Consider the following 16,783-nt stretch of genomic DNA (forward strand, 5'->3'; position numbering starts at 1 on the left):
GAAGGGAATTATCAGGAGAAAGCACCAAGCCATTATGACTATATAACACTGGAAATGGGTCAGGGACGGTCGGGGATTGAATGCCGACCTGCATGAAGTGAGACTGTCACTCTACTGTCCAGCCCAATTGGTTGGGTGAGTAATATTTTTATGAGAATTGTAAACAAATTACTCACCCAACCACTTGGGTAAGTGGAGAATACATGCATAATCCCAATTGTATTCTAAAAATATCTACTGTAAAACAGCATGACGACGACATAAAGACATTCTGCATGTGGTCTCCTCCTGTAAAGAGTGGTTGAGGCTCATTCTAAGGCCTTCAAAACTGAAGGTATTTAATTTAGGATACATACACAAATTTATTAGCAAAAATCCTATTTATTTAAAATGTACATTTACTAATCATACTGTAACAATTTTTTGTGTTAGTTACCTGTAGTTTTTTAAAGAAATTATGAATCCTTAAACACGTATTTAATTTTAAAAGTAAGTCCTGTTTCCTTAATACATATATCTGAAATTGCTGAAGTTTTCACTTGGGAGCAATATATGAAATAGATATAAATTTATAATTTTAATACTGATTATTCTTTAGAAACTTTTAAACATAATATTGCTTAGTGTATTACAGTAGTGAAATTGTAAATTTAAGTTAATATGGATCACAGCAACTGGACTGCCCATAAATAGGCAGGATACACACCTCACACACGATCTGTAAGCCACCTTCAATACCAGAATAGACTCGAGGCTACAGGCCTAACAAAAACTTTAAACAAGGCTTATGAGAGCAAATCTCATTACGATACCCAGCAGGTCTTCAAGATATACTGAGCGGGATCACAACTGATCAAACACTTAAGTATCCACTTATAAACACGTGAACATCTTTCCTCAATCCTGACGACTTTGTTTACGTTATTTACGTGTATGTGAGTTTATGAGCTCCAAAGCACCACTAGGCTTGTTTTATAACAATAACAGCCTTGGATTATGACTTTTCAAAGCTCATAAACTGTTTAATATATGCAGAGTTAAGCCACTATGATCGACGAGAGATGTATCGTGCAGATTTTGTAAGTGGACACAAACGCTTGATTAATCCTTACTAAAGGATAATTTTAATCTTTGACAATCCTTAATTAGGATTAAGAACCTGCCTGAAATGCTACCCATGCCAGTGGCTTTACAAGAATGTAAGAACTCTTGTATATAGAAATAAAAATAAAAAAAAAATCCTGGCCAGGGTGTTCAGGATATATAACGTTATATAAACAAACCGCAACTTCAAGCTTTTGCCAAACCATCACACAGATCCCACTCCAACATCTGTACAGCAAGTCTTCTCCCTGAGAAATAAACTCATGGCTTAATCTGTAGGGCAGCTGTTGAAGGAGAGTGGGAAGGGTAAGGAGTGGGAGAGGCAAGGAGAGGGGAGTGGGAGAGCAAGGAGAGGGGAGTGGAAGAGGCAAGGAGAGGGGAGTGGGAGAGCAAGGAGAGGGGAGTGAGAGAGGCAAGGAGAGGGGAGTGAGAGAGGCAAGGAGAGAGAGTGAGAGAGGCAAGGAGAGAGAGAGGTGAAGAGGTTAGGAAGGAAAAATAATGAGGACAAGAGGTAACAAAAGGGAGAGAGAGTGCATTATAAAGTCTAAACTCTCATACAAGTTTGCATATATATGCCTATCACTGAGCAAGTATGTGTTGATGTATTTTTTACCCCAAATCCTATTACAACAAGCATTGAGGAAATCTGTAGGAGCCATGATGACGGTTCGGACCTATGTGGTGGATACTCCCATGCACACGCTCTAGACCACAACACGGATAAGGATAACACCCTGGAGTTCTACTGAACACATGAGGGTTTCCCGAGGCTTCCACTGAAGCCGAACAAAGATTTTCACACAATCTCCCCAATGCACTCTAGCTCATTCATCTAGGAATGTTCTACCTTTACCGCCTAGATGACAGAGCCAGAGTGCATGTAGGAATTGTGAAAACCATGATTCGGCTTCAGTGGAAGCCTCGGGAAACCCTCGTGCATTCAGTAGAACTTCAGGTTGCAATCCTTATCCATGTCGTTGTCTAGTCATCTATTGCATGTGCCCGAGAATACCCACTGCATAGGTTCGAATCCTCATCACGGCTCCTACGGATTTTCTCATTGACACAGTCACGTCAGTGTGATTACTCTGTGTAAAGCAAGCATTGTTACAATTTTAGCACAATTTATTTTAAAACCTTGGAAGGCCTCACCACTAAAGCTCAGAAATTATTAAGAAGTCAATGGGTCAAACTCGCTGACAATGTTTCCGCACTCTACGTGACGATGTGCGTTTGTTCCTATGTCCGACTGCTATTATCAGCAATAAGCTTGTCTGGCTTACTTCCACACCCTGACATCTACAATTGTCTTCTTGATTCCCTGCCCAAATTTGCCACACCAAGATGTTAAGTCTAAAGAAGTGTGTCTGGATAATGATTTTTTACTCATTTACTTTTGATGAAATATGCTTTATATCTATGAAAAACACAAAAGTGCTTTGCAAATACTGTATTAGTAAGTAATTATCAAAAGAAGGCACCAACTCGACAAGTACTGTATAGTAATTCTTTATATCATAGCGATGAACAGGTTATGAAAATACTGGTACAAATGAACAAATCCACTGGTACAAATACTGGTACAACGTGAACTGGAGCAGTCCAAACAAATGTGAATTAAATGCTAAGTTGTACATTCATATGTTACACATTAAAATGTTTCTAGGTCATATATTCTTGGACAATGGTTGCCCTGAAGACCTTAAGACCTCCAGAAGAACCCTCCCCCCACCCCCCCTGCGCAAGCAATACTGGTCATCACCCGTCCCTAAGTACTCTGTGGCCCATTTACACATCTCATAACTTTAAGAGTACAAGAGCAATAAAGTATAATGTACACTAATAAAAATATATTAAAAAATCATTATTCAAATCCTTAATTTGGCCAACTTTACCAATAAGCTTGAAATGACTTCCTTAATATGAGTTTAATCTCTCTTATACTTTTGTAATGTTTTCCGTTCATACAGTAAACTTAAGATACTATACATTTCTGGAGCAATTCTGTTACATATTAAAATACATTGTGAAAAATAAGCAATATAAAACCCTTTTTTTATCCTTGTCGCACAACTACCATGAGGAGTTCATTATGTCGTATCATAATTCTGCAGAACATGTTGCATGTGTTCATTGTCAGAAATCTTGGTGGCACGGGTTCTATTCTTCCTTGTCTTTTTCCTGATGGGCTTCACCTTTGGCCCCGTATCTTGCATAGATTTGATGCCCTGTAAGGGGGGAAGGGGGGAAAAATATGAAGTTACTACTCAACAAGTGGAACTGATGACTTCATAAGCAAGAGGTGCTGGTCAAACTATTTTCAAAGCCACTCTTGTATGAATTTTCACGTTCATTCCTTTTACAAAAGGAGTCAGTGATAGCGTATCACAATAAAGTTACCTCTCTCCAGCAGTCTATCTGCAATAGTCAGGAGTCAATGAAATCAGGACATTACAATCACTAAACAATGGACATCAGGATCCTTCACACGTCACAGGGTTACTGATCTGTCAGTCACCCCCTGCACACAGTCTAGAGTGAAATGCAAACTTGGACAAAGGCAACGTGGGTAGCACAAACCACAACTGTAAAATGTAAAGGAAACAATAATAAAGCAATGGGCCTCATTGGAATATCATTCTAGGTATAGCCAGCACCATGTAGCTGAAAGTGTGATGCAAAGGCTGGGCTTTGTCAGAGAAGTGTTTCTGTACCAATGACCAGGTGAGTGAGTGAGGGAGGTGGCAGGCTCGCCCCAACCCGACCCCCAGAGGCCAAGGCTAACCAAAACAAGGCCATCCAAAAGCAATCCCTAACTGGAAAGGGCCACAACAAAGTGAAGAGAAGAAAGAAATGAAAGAACACAGTCTAAAGACCAAGAAGGCTCAGGCAGCACATGAGCAGGCTGGAGGTGAAAAAATGCACGTGAAAGCTTGCGGAAAGGAACAGAAGCAACATCCAGTCCGAATGCAAGCTGGAGCAGCTCAGCCAAAGGCATGCAATAAGAAGCGACAGTATTAGGTATGAGATGCCGAGCCAGAAAAAGCCGAGAGAAAGGACAAAACAACCCGGTCCAAAATCGCCGAAAACCTTCGAAGAGAAAGAAAGACGGAAAGACTGCCAAGAAACTTCATGCTGTCACTGGGAAGATCGCAGGTGGGGATACCATCAAAGAACCCACCTAATCATCATATAAATGGTAACACACACATTAGAAAGACCAGACGCATAGTGCGGAGCAGGAAGATGAACCAGCAAAATACCTCACTGGCCTGATCTACTGAAAGAGGCGGAGTCGCAGAAAAACTGCTCGGATTCGGACACCGAGCAAGCAGCACTTTAAACCAAGGCTGGGCCAGCCACCATGGAGCCAGGAGAACCACTCGCCCTCAATGGGAATCCAGCTAAGCCAGAACCCGGAGCAACAGGTAGGACAGGAACCCCCACCTCAACCAATCCTGCTGAAAAGCGTCTACTGCAAAGGCCTCGCAGTCGAGGAACTGTGCCACATACAATGGGAGACACTGAGACCACGCCAACGCAAAGAGGTTCACCTCTGGGTGCCCATACGTCTGACAAAGCCAAAGGAAGGAGGCGGAGTTGAGGGTCCACTCTATGGAAAGAGGAATGAAACGAGACAGGCCACCTGCCATGACGTTGGACACACCCTGAATGTGAATATTTCAAGCAAATGTGGATATTTCAAGCAAAGCTGGGGTCACCACCGAGACCAATAAATAAAACCTACAGATTCTTGTGGAACAAACTAGAATACTAATCAAACACCAAGGGATCATGACTATCTCTTTGGTATACCATTAAATTAGAAACATATGCCCATAATTCCTGAAAAGCAAAACTCAGTAAACTATAAATGGGTCTGTCTTTTTTGACACAAAGTAAATCATAACAGGGAACACTAAGTACGAGGCGAGTTTATAACCATCCCGTTAAGATGGTAGCCGAGCCTGATTGCAGAATTCTTCACAGCCTGGCTAGCTGAATACATACCTGCTTGTTGAGATACTCCTCAATGTTGTCATCTTGCAACCCGTCGACAGAAGTATTTCTCCATAGCTGTTGGAATTCCTTCTCTACTGGGAAGTTGATGCCCTTGTCGTGGTAGAAGATAATCTGTTTCTTATCTGTCTGTCGCATTATACGCAAGATTTCCTTATCCAATTGCTGTTGAAATAAAGGTTTTGAGAGTACAATTTACAGTAAGAGAATATGTTTTAATCAGGAACATAAATGTTTTGTTTTCTGCTTCGCCAATGAGACTGCTTCCGTGGATAATTATTTTATGAGTGTTAAATCAAATCAATCGTAATAATTTCAGTTTTCCATTTTGTCGGGGGACAGGCAGCCTGTGTAAGATACACGTTATGCTTATATCAAGGTTCCCCCAAACTTGAACTACTGACCTTCCCCAGGATGCAACTCCACAACATTTGACTAACTCCTGGGCACCTATTTAGTGGGTTATGGACTGTCAAGCATGTGACAGTCCATAAGTTCCTGCAAAGTTCCTGCAAAGTTCCCTGCAAAGTTCTCTGGATACAGATGCCTACCATTGAAATGAGAATCATTCCCTAAACTACCTAAACTACCATGTGGCTTGTTTCCTCACGACGTCACGATTGATATCGTCACTGGCTAATGGTAAGGCTAGAGGGGAGGTGACATCACGTATACTGATTCGTGGCTTGGTGAAGTTAGTGATAGCCTCACTTAGGAGTAGGCCAGCTATAGCTAGACATTCAAGAATGTGGAGTTGTTCAGTGTTAGAGCTGGATGTTGATGTTTGAGTAAACTGAAATATTTGCCTGTTGCAGCTAGCCCCATTCATTGTTAACTTGCATTTCACTTACATTTAGTAATGGACAGCATATTTACAGTTAAAGCTATACATTTTGCCTTAAGTTGGTGACTGGTATCTCAGTATTATTTGCAGGCCCTTTTGATTGCATTACTGCCTGCCATTTGTTTGGAGAACTTTAACTGTTTTCCTCTTGTTGTTCAGTCCAGCAAGTGCTAGATTAAGGGTAATATTTCTGTAGGGTATTAAGGAATTAGGGATCCAGTTTAACTTGTCACGATCTTCCAAGTATCATGTAAATATATTACTGAGCCTCCTGGTTGTTCCCTGTTCCTATGTATTTCACTCTGCCTTTAGATACTGTTCAAGTGAATTAACCAAAGGACTATTTATTTATATATACTGTACATACAAGAGTTCTTATATTCTTGTAAAGCCACTAGCATGCATAGCATTTCGGGCAGGTCATCTTAATCCAAATTTTCCTCGGAATACGACCTTCCAAATCGTTTAACAACCAGGTACCCATTCACTTCTGGGTGAACAGAAGCTACAGTTAACAATTGGCACCCGGACAATCCTCCCCTGCTAAGATATGAACTCGGTTCAAAGCGCTTGCAAAGCACCGGGCAAGTATCTTACCACTGCGCCAAGGGGACTGTCAGGGACTAAGGATAAGTTATAGTTAGAGGTAACAAATGCTAGGTAAACAGAGGCAATAGGTGATAGGATACATGCTCAACTATCTGTCCCAACTGGGATTCGAACTCGGGATTTCCGATTGTGAGCAGAGAACAAAGCCGACTAAACTTTTGAGACCCTAATACACGAGTGCAATTGACTTTCTTACCTATACAATACAAATAAAATGAAAATGCTTATAACATTCAAAACAGAATTAATAAAATGAGGTTGAGAAGCTGACCTTCATAACTTTGTCACAATGAGGTAGTGACTCCTGAATGTCATCAAGCAGGACCCCACCGTGGCCCTTCATGTCATGTTGACGAAGCAGCTTCAGCAAGGACTTCCTGTCCCTCACTGGCAGCGGAGGTTTAAAGTTGTATTTTCCATCCACTTCATGAACTTTGGGGTTATTAGGAAGGGCCTCCGTGATCAGCCACTGAAACACACAACAAAGAATTTATAGTATAAAACTGTACTGTACATATAAACCCAACTATACATTGTATGTTACTGCAAACATTAGCTACCAATACACCACAGAGGAAAGTCATTGCTTTTGTAAATATTTACTTGTTTAACTTTCGGTCCCGCATTCAACTGATTCGTCTCGTCCAAAATCTCTTCAATTGACAATGGGTGTGTTTCTCCATCCTGATGTCTGGTTTTCATGTGACGAACGATTCTTGCGAGTACCCCAAATTTGTACTGACTCCCTCCTGTCATTGATTTATATCTGTAGAATGAACAAAGTGATTGCATAAATCAATGCCACAAATCACAGAAGAATAGCACTTCACCTGTTTCTTTCATATCAGAAAAGCATTATGGTAAAAAAAAAAAAATTACATTACTACAATAGGATACGCATTTAATATTATCTTTTTATATGTGGTAGACTTAAAAAAGTTTCTAATCTTGTAAGCAAGCTTCCTTGGTGACTGCCAGAGACATTGGGCCTCACCTATCCATCACAGCCTTCTTGAAAGTTTTGATCTTTGTTCCAGCAATATTTCTTACATTTGCTGATAAGCAGTTTAAGAGCCAGGGAGATTTTACATGATCATAGAATTCTCTTACGTGACCCTAGAATTATGGCATCTGTACACTTTACAAGACTTATTCTATGCTTCCTAGCATATATCTTGCTTCAGTATGTTGTAATTTTTTGTGCAATTTTGGAAACTGATTTTCCATTTGTAAATGATGAGATACAGTATCTGTCTATTTCCATTCCTGAGAGAGCAAATTAAGTATCATAATGTGGTCACAGTAGTTTATACGTTTAACTGTTTTATGTAAGATATAAAGAATCTCTTTACATTTTCTGTTTTACCAGCCTCGAAGGAAGCTATGAGCAAAGAGCAATATTCCGTGTGAGGCAGCACTATTGCTTTCATATATATCATCATTGGTGTTGGCTAGCAGAAAGCAAATTGACTTGCCATTGTAAAACATGGGAAGTACTGTACTAGGTTAGCATTGGTTAGTAGTGAGTGGACAGGCTTGCTCTGGTCTGACATACAACCATAAGCATGGGCAAAAATGGGATGCCCACTTTCTTTTAAAATTTGTTCTTGGCCACGCCTACCTCGGAGTGCAACCTAGTACTGTACAGCCATGTTGTGTACAGGGTTCTGTTGTTTTAACATACTATAAGTAGAAAAGTATTACATAAAAATAAGGTGGCCTGACAGCCGAGATGGATTACTAATCCCAACAGTGCTCGGGATTAGTAGTCACAAGGTTACGGGTTCGATCACCGGTGGAGGCGGTAACAAATGGGGCAGAGTTTCTTTAACCCGGTTGCTCCTGTTCACCTAGCAGTAAACAGATACCCGGGAGTTAGACAGCTGCTATATGCTGCTTCCTGGGGGGGGAGGGGGGGGAACAAAAAGGAGGCCTGGTCAAGGACTGGGCCGTGGGAACGCGAAGCCCCGAAATCATCTCAAGATGACCTAACCTAACCTGAAGAAATAAAGACAAAAACACATAAAGCCTTTGATCTTACGCAGCTGGATCTGGTGGTGGACCTTTATTGATCTTCTTTTTAGCTAGATCGGATACGGCAGGAGGAGCACTTCTCTTCTTTACTTCCAATCTGAAAATGAATTCGGAGTTTAATATGAATAATAACCTCTTAATATTTTGAAACAAATAAAACAAAATGAAGCACAAAGCTTGACTAATATGCACCATCAGCAAAGAAACAAAATAAACATCTGGTGAATTTTTTGAGCATTGTATACTAAGTTTTCTACAGTGAGGAAACAAACGTGTGGAATATAGCACCAAAATAACAATGCTTGTCAACTTTGATAGAATATATACTGTACTGTACCGAGTAACATAGACATGACAATGATGTTCTGTATACTTTGTTTTAACTGTCATTAGGTCTTCAACAGCTTACATGCTGTACTTCACACCTTCTCCTTGACCTCCAAAACATTGTTACGTTCCATTATTTTCATGTATGTACAGCTCAAGTTATTAAGATGCTGTACTGTATTGTGAATAGTATTTCCATTGGAGAAATTAGAGAGATTAAGAGATATTTTACACATGAGAATTAACAAGGCATGCAGTGCGTGAAACAGATGTATCCCTTTCCCTACACAACAAATGTGGGAGATCTTTGACAAGCTGCTGGCTTCCTGTCCTCATTGAGGCCCCTAGAGATAGCAGCTCTCAGGCAAATTAAAGTATATATGATTCGTCAATTCAACAAGCTATATAGGACCAACAGCAATTTGTTTCAGCGAGGCATTTGTTGCAATCGGAGATACAGTATTGTACTTTCAGGATGCATTTCCCTTGCTCTATGGGCTAATCTTAATAAAATTGTAATTTCAACCTATAATATATGTAATCGACAACTACCATGTGAACATGGCTGGAAAAAAAAATGACCACATCTAGGTTATTTCTCACATCCCCAGCCTCAAAACCCATTTTCAACAAGGTAGCAGGGCCATACCTAACGTTACCATACCCAACAAAAACCTTGCCAACCGAAAATAAAAACAAACCATTGAATTTAGTTTTAAATATCCTCAATAGTCTTTATAAGGATACATCTGTTTCTTGTAATATTGAGTCCATTTCCAAAATCATCAGAAATGTGATTGGAGCCATATTAACACTTTCGCGCCTTATATTAGAGATAACTCGTCACTGGTTTTTCTTACGATTCCGCATAACTGCCTACTTTTCTCGTCAATCGAAAAAATATTTCTATAAATTCCATTTTTTAACCGAAATGGATGGGGATACTTTTGTTTTGTAGAGAATTTATTTGCGAAGTTTTTGGTACCAGAATGAATATTATATCAAATAAACTTCTATGAGTAAAAAAAAAATACACAAAATATGTTTGGGGGTGTGGCGAGCGTGTGGCAGTGGGTTCCCTTTAGCCGTTGATATATCCAACACGTGGGAAATATTTGTATGTGTTATGTATATGTCTGTGTAGGGAATTTTACTGTGATCACTGTCATACAAATTATAAAATGTTTCAACAAGTATAAACATGACAAACATCAAACGAACGAAAACAACGCGTTCGTTTCTGCCGCGAACGCATACTGAGCGACGTGGTTCTATATTTGGCGCTTCTCTTACACATGCTTTGTACGAATGTTATACAGTTCATCTTATAGAAAATTTTATTGCAAACACATTGGTATAAAAAAGAAATACGTACATAGAAAAGTAGGGTCAGGAAACGTATAAACTTTCCAAGCATGATTTCCCCCCTGTGTTTTCGCCAGTGCGCTCGCGGCTAACTACTCTCCACTTCACACACTCTTGCGGGTGGGCAATTACCTATATTAAACATTCATATGCATATGTCCGTGTAGAGAATTTTATTGCGATTCCAATGATACCAAAATTAGCGATGTAGGACAACTGTAGGCTTCGCAACCATTAAGAAAGTGGAAACATTTTGTTGCTGTTTGGCGCTCTCGGCGAGTGATCTGCATAGTTTTTTTATTTGGTGTTGATACTCCTTATGCTTGGGCGGCATTTTATAGGTATGCTCTTATAGACAATTTCATTGCGAACGCAGTGATACCAAATTTAAATACGTGCGCCTTCAATTATTGTCAGGACAGTCAAAAGAGTGTACACTTTTTTGGTCTTACCGCGTAGGCGCGCGAAGTGCCGAACGCATCTGGGGTATTGTTTTTTTTTGAGCGCCGAGAGCGCGAAAGAGTTAAGAGTTACCATTCATACCCAAATATTTCCTATGCTCTATGGGTTGTTATCACCGAGCAAAATTATCATTTCAACCAGTCATATGAAACACCACAATGAGGAGAACTCGTCTGTAAAGAGAGTTAACCACATCTAGCATATTTCCCACGCTTAAGCCTCAAAATCCTATTTTCAAAGGAAAATGTGCCTATATTTTACCGAATGAAAATCTCTATAACTGGAAATAAAAGAAAACCAACGTTGAATGTAATGAAATGCCATTTTCTGGGTGAGCCCTAGAGGCTCCCTGTAGCTTATCGGGCTAATGTATGTTATGTTAGACCGGGACATTAGCTATGGAGTTCAGACCTACCAGAGACCATGAGCCAGAATCTGGCCCCTTCAGAGAGGTTTCAGGGAGCAATGGCCCTGGGAAACCCCCCTGTGGTTGGGGGTTTCCTCATCTGCCATTGACTGGGGTTAGGTACCCAGAAAGATAGGCATAACCAAACAAACCCCACGTGGTAAGAAACTAACAACAAAAACTGAACAGAGAGGTAGAACTTCCTACAATCCAAAGGAAACAAGCAAACACGCAAACAAGCAAACGTAACACACTAACTCCATGCCGCTCATCCACGCAGCCCCTCCCCTCTCCAAGAGGGGCAGGGGGGCCACGGACCTCACCAGGGAGGTCTGGGGCCAGAGCAGCTCCGCCAGCGCCGCACGATACGAGGCGACAGTAAGAAGCATCAATTAACAGTCCTGAAAACCAAGAAAGGACAAGACAACCCGATGCGAAAGAGAAGATAACCTACGAAGAGCAAGAAAAAGGCAAAAAGAAACGCCAGCAACTACACACTGTTGCCGAGATGAAGCTCGCGGGTGGGACACCATCAACAAAGCCACCTGATCACCATAGAGATGGTGATACACCCGCGTCAAAAGACCAGACACAAAGAGCCGAGGAGAAGGCCGAACCAAAATTTTGACAATTTTCACACAATACGCAGTTCAACAGGCTTTACATGTGTGTTCGAGCTTTTTTTTTTTTAACAAGTTTTTTATGATAGAATTTTTGGGGGGTAAAAATAGATCAAAACAAATTAATTTTTTCATTATTTGGAAAGAAATTAGAGTTTTCCTCTAACAGAACTATAGACATGCATCTGGGCTTTCCAGTGATACCATCAAAATAACTGCAATAAAATTTGCAAATGCGAGACAGATTTAAAAAATATTATTCAGTCAATACTTGACAAATGCACCAAGTGAAAGTTTGTGGGATGTAGAGAAAGACTAGCAGCAACCTTATGCTTGGTTACAGGTGCTATGAAGGATACCATCAAAGACACATCCGACACTTCTTCATACTGTATTACAAAGTTGGTGGGATATAGGGAAAGACTAGCAACAACCTTATGCTTGGTTACAGGTGCTATGAAGGATACCATCAAAGACACATCCGACACTTCTTCATACTGTATTACAAAGTTGGTGGGATATAGGGAAAGACTAGCAACAATCTTATGCTTGGTTACAGGTGCTACAAAGGATACTATCAAAGACACATCCAACACTTCTTCATACTGTATTACAAAGGAGGGTAATAAGAATCTACAACCGAGATCAGTATTAGATGTTAGAGCCTTGTTAAATTATGCATTAGAAAATCAGTGTTTCCAAATGCCTGTACTTGTTAAAATGTAAAAAATAGTCATTGGTATAATTCATAAAACAAATTGGAAAAAAATTGTGTACATGGAAGAAATTGGTGAAAACATGAGCAATAATGTTAACAGTTTGTGCTGAATATGAAATTAAAGATGACAGGATAACTCAAACATTTTTTATTGAAAAAACCCCAGCATTGAACATAATGAAACGCCATTTTCTGGGATAGTCCCAGAGGCTTCCCAGAGCTTCCAGAACTCTCCACAGAAAAATAATTGTTAAAGAAATATTTTTTAAATAATCCAGTACTCAACAAGATTTAAAAACTCACGGAGTGGCAAAGGCTCTTTTCATAAAGGCTTCCCGCTCTTTCATCAATGACCTGTCCATCTTGGAAGTTTTTCTGGAAAGAAAGAAAAATAATTTTACAGGTAAATTACTGAATATATGAACTGTATGAATGCTAAGAACCAGGATACATGGATCTTCTTTTTTGTCTTCAAGCAAATCACTCTCAGTGTTATTCCAAGATGCAGTTTAATTCCTCTTTCAATACAGTAATTTACTTCAGTTTATTTACTCTGCACCCCATACCCATCCTGTGGGGCATTTGCACCCAATACCCATCCTGTGGAAAAATGATACAGCACATAATGTGCTCAGGATCTTAACTGCAAAATTAATCTAGTAATAATACTTTTCAAAACGCTTGTGCTCTCTAGAGTGGAGTACTGCTGCACAGTGACAGCCCCTTTCAAAGCTGGAGAAATTGCTTGACCTGGAGAGCGTGCAGAGATCCTTTACTGCTAGAATCCACTCAGTAAAACATCTAAACTACTGGGACCGACTAAAGAGCCTAAATCTGTATTCCCTTGAGCGCAGGCAGGGAGAGATACATACAGGTAATAATCTATACGTGGAAAATAATTGAGGGGCTGGTCCCAAACCTGCACACAGAAATAACATCACACGAGACTAGAAGGCATGGCAGGATGTGCAGAATACCCCCGTTGAAAAGCAGAGGTGCAACAGGTACTCTGAGAGAGAACTCTATCAACATCAGAGGCCCGAGACTGTTCAACACGCTTCCACTACACATAAGGGGCATAACTGGCAGACCCCTCACAGTGTTCAAGAGAACTTGACAAACACCTCCAAAGGATACCTGATCAACCAGGCTGTGACTCATACGGCAGGCTGCAAGCAGCCGCGTCCAACAGCCTGGTTGACCAGTCCAGCAACCAGGAGGCCTGGTCGACGACCGGGCTGCAGGGACGCTAAGCCCCGGAAGCACCTCAAGGTAAGGTAGTTAAGCAAATTAATCTTGATAAGCTAGCTATGCAATTCAATAATATATATATATATATATATATATATATTATATATATATATATATATATTATATATATATTATATATATATTATATATATATTATATATATATATTATATATATATTATATATATATTATATATATATTATATATATATATATATATATATATATATATATATATATATATATATATATATATATATATATATATATATATATATATATATATATATATATATATATATATATATATATATATATATATATATATATATATATATATATATATATATATATATATATATATATATATATATATATATATATATATATATATATATATATATATATATATATATATATATATATATATATATATATATATATATATATATATATATATATATATATATATATATATATATATATATATATATATATATATATATATATATATATATATATATATATATATATATATATATATATATATATATATATATATATATATATATATATGTATCAACAATGGGTTCAAGAACGACTACAAGTACAGTCTTTAAGCAACTTACATTTGCAGTGAGCTATTTTTATAATTTGATTTGCTCATTATGCACACTAACCCCATCCAGTAGGCAATGGTGAAAATGTTACAAGCACCCCACAGTCTAATTATATACTGTATTATAATTACAATATATGATTAGATGTGGGTGATTGTAACCTTTCTACCATTGGCCACTTTCCATTTGGTCCTAAATGTGAAAAATTAGGTTTGGTTGTAGAGTGGTGTTATTAATTGACAATTACTTGGGTGAGGTTTCAGACATTAATGCACTATTGTGAGTTCAAGATGTTAGTCATGTGAATGTTATATCCACTTTTGGAAAAATAGATCATAGAGAATTTACAGCTTTTTTAAGGGAATAACTGAATCATTAGCAAAACAAAAAGCCTTTGCCTAACCTTTAGCAATATGGATTGATTACAGATCTACAAGCTGCTATATATACTACAGAGGAACCTCGTGTGACGAGTAGCCCCATCTACGAGCACTTCAGGTAGCAAGCAAGCCACTCGCAGAAAATTTGTCTCGATTGACGAGCTTCTGCTCGATTTACAAGAAAACCACGTGGTGCTTCCGAGCATTCCCGCTGGTTCTCGCAAATTCTCAGACTCCACCAACGACAGTGTTGTTGTTTTGTCATGCAAGACAAACATCCCTTTGCATTTATTTGTGCTTTTCTTTGGGTTTTTGTGGATTTGTGACTAAAATTTGTAACCAATGATGTCACCAAAGAAGTTGCTTGCTAAAGATAGTGTTGTCAAGAGGAAGAAAGACACAATTACTGTAGATTTGAAGAAGGAAATCATCTGACTTGAAGGTGGATTCTCCTTCTACACCATAACCCCCTCTCCTCCTCCCCATCGTCTCCCTCAAGCCAGCAACGACTCTTAATAAGGTAAAGTACAATTGAAAACAGTAAAACAAAACCTTTATAATAATTACATATATTATAATTACATTATATTGATAAATTTCATATTGATGTTTTTCGGGGGTGGAATGGATTAATTTTATTTTTACTATTTTAAATGGGGAAATTCGTTTCACAAGACGAGCGTTTCACGTGACGAGCTCGGTGCCAGAACGGATTAAATTCGTTAATCGAGGCTCCTCTGTATTGGTTTGAGAATAATGAAAATAAATTGCTATGTATAAGGGTGGAAAAACTTGCCACATCCAATAAGAATTTTCTATCTAATGGTGCCACAATGACTAGTTTACTTGCTTTTGGTCTATTCTTGAACTTAATGCTTTATGTCAAATTACTTGACATTATACTGTACTGTATTTGAATAGCTTAGCATTCCTTAGGCCTAAATCCCAACTGCATGCAATAAGCATAGTGCTCGATCACCTTGTGTAGGTAAGGTACAAACGTATATGTTAGGTAAATACAAAAATATTCCCTATAAGAATACAAAGTTACAATGTATCATTTGTTGTATTGCGTGTATTCGTAAAATCTGTTCGGCTCGTGCAAGGTTTCACACTCAATTTCTAAGTGATAATAATAATAATAATTCATTGTGTTGGGGGACAGGAAGCCAGAGTGTATTCATACACGTTAAGACTTATATCGAGTAATCCCCCCCAGGTCGAATTAACCCGCCCAGGATGCAACCCCACAACAAGCTGACTAACTCCCGGGTACCTACTCACTGCTAGGTGAACAGAGGCATTAGGCGAAAGGAAATGTGGCTAACCATTTCTTTCCTGCCCGGGGATTGAACCCGGAATTCTTGACTGCGAGTCGAGAACGAATCCGACTGTACTACCGGGACCCTAAATGATAATGACGTATCGAGCATCCAAATACCACAGCACCTCATAGGTTTACATAAAATGTAACCAAAATCCTCAGGTATGATTAAAGTTCATTATGTATTCATTTATTTAAACTTCATTGCTTTAGTCAGCCGAATAAAGCAATTAACTACACCTGAACAAAACATCTGTTCACCCGGCCATGGTCCACTCTACAACAAGCTCAAGACACCAGGACGAGTTACTTAAGTCTACCTGGGATATATAACATTACTGTGACAATTATACAACAAGTTTCATAACCTAAGAAACGAGTGAAGGACTCTCACTATGTCCGCTGAGTGCTACATAAGTCTAGCTAGAGTGCCGTTCACAAAGTGTAGAAGGTGTAAATAGTAGTTACAGCTAGTCTAAGTTAATAGAACAGTTGCAACAGGGCTTTAACGTGTGCTCTGGATAATAATTAACATGGTGTATGTTAAATAATAAGAAATACCGCTTACATTCAACAAATAAGGCGGGAGAAGTTTGAGCAGCTGACAGGGATGCGAGTGACGAGTTCTTCCTGAGCGTCAACGGGAGGCGCTTGTGACGTCACTACACAGTACCAGGATAGATAATAATTTTGTTTTATC

At 38.9% G+C, this 16,783-nt stretch overlaps 1 protein-coding gene across 1 annotated transcript; it reads right to left on the reverse strand.

Moving 5' to 3' along the window:
* Positions 1–361: 361 nt before the first annotated feature.
* On the reverse strand, positions 362–16,783 carry TfIIEbeta (transcription factor IIEbeta). The gene is made up of 7 exons (XM_069309492.1): positions 16,652–16,783; positions 12,813–12,884; positions 8,619–8,708; positions 7,181–7,343; positions 6,849–7,046; positions 5,116–5,289; positions 362–3,332 (listed from the first exon to the last, which is right to left on the reverse strand). Exons 2-7 carry the CDS (start codon positions 12,869–12,871, stop codon positions 3,195–3,197), a joined length of 822 nt encoding a protein of 273 aa, XP_069165593.1. The 5' UTR covers positions 12,872–12,884; positions 16,652–16,783; the 3' UTR covers positions 362–3,194.

This window comes from Procambarus clarkii, chromosome 65 (genome assembly GCF_040958095.1).
Source record: "Procambarus clarkii isolate CNS0578487 chromosome 65, FALCON_Pclarkii_2.0, whole genome shotgun sequence".
Taxonomy (NCBI): domain Eukaryota; kingdom Metazoa; phylum Arthropoda; class Malacostraca; order Decapoda; family Cambaridae; genus Procambarus; species Procambarus clarkii.

Bases quoted from the DNA above. Each gene is read 5' to 3' on its own strand.
- TfIIEbeta (XM_069309492.1), bottom strand. From the start codon at position 12,871: ATGGACAGGTCATTGATGAAAGAGCGGGAAGCCTTTATGAAAAGAGCC. The intron at 8,709-12,812 runs GTGAGTTTTTAA...ATTCATTTTCAG, and splicing joins AAAAGAGCCTTTGCCACTCC to ATTGGAAGTAAAGAAGAGAA. The intron at 5,290-6,848 runs GTCAGCTTCTCA...TTATTTCAACAG, and splicing joins ATTGTGACAAAGTTATGAAG to CAATTGGATAAGGAAATCTT.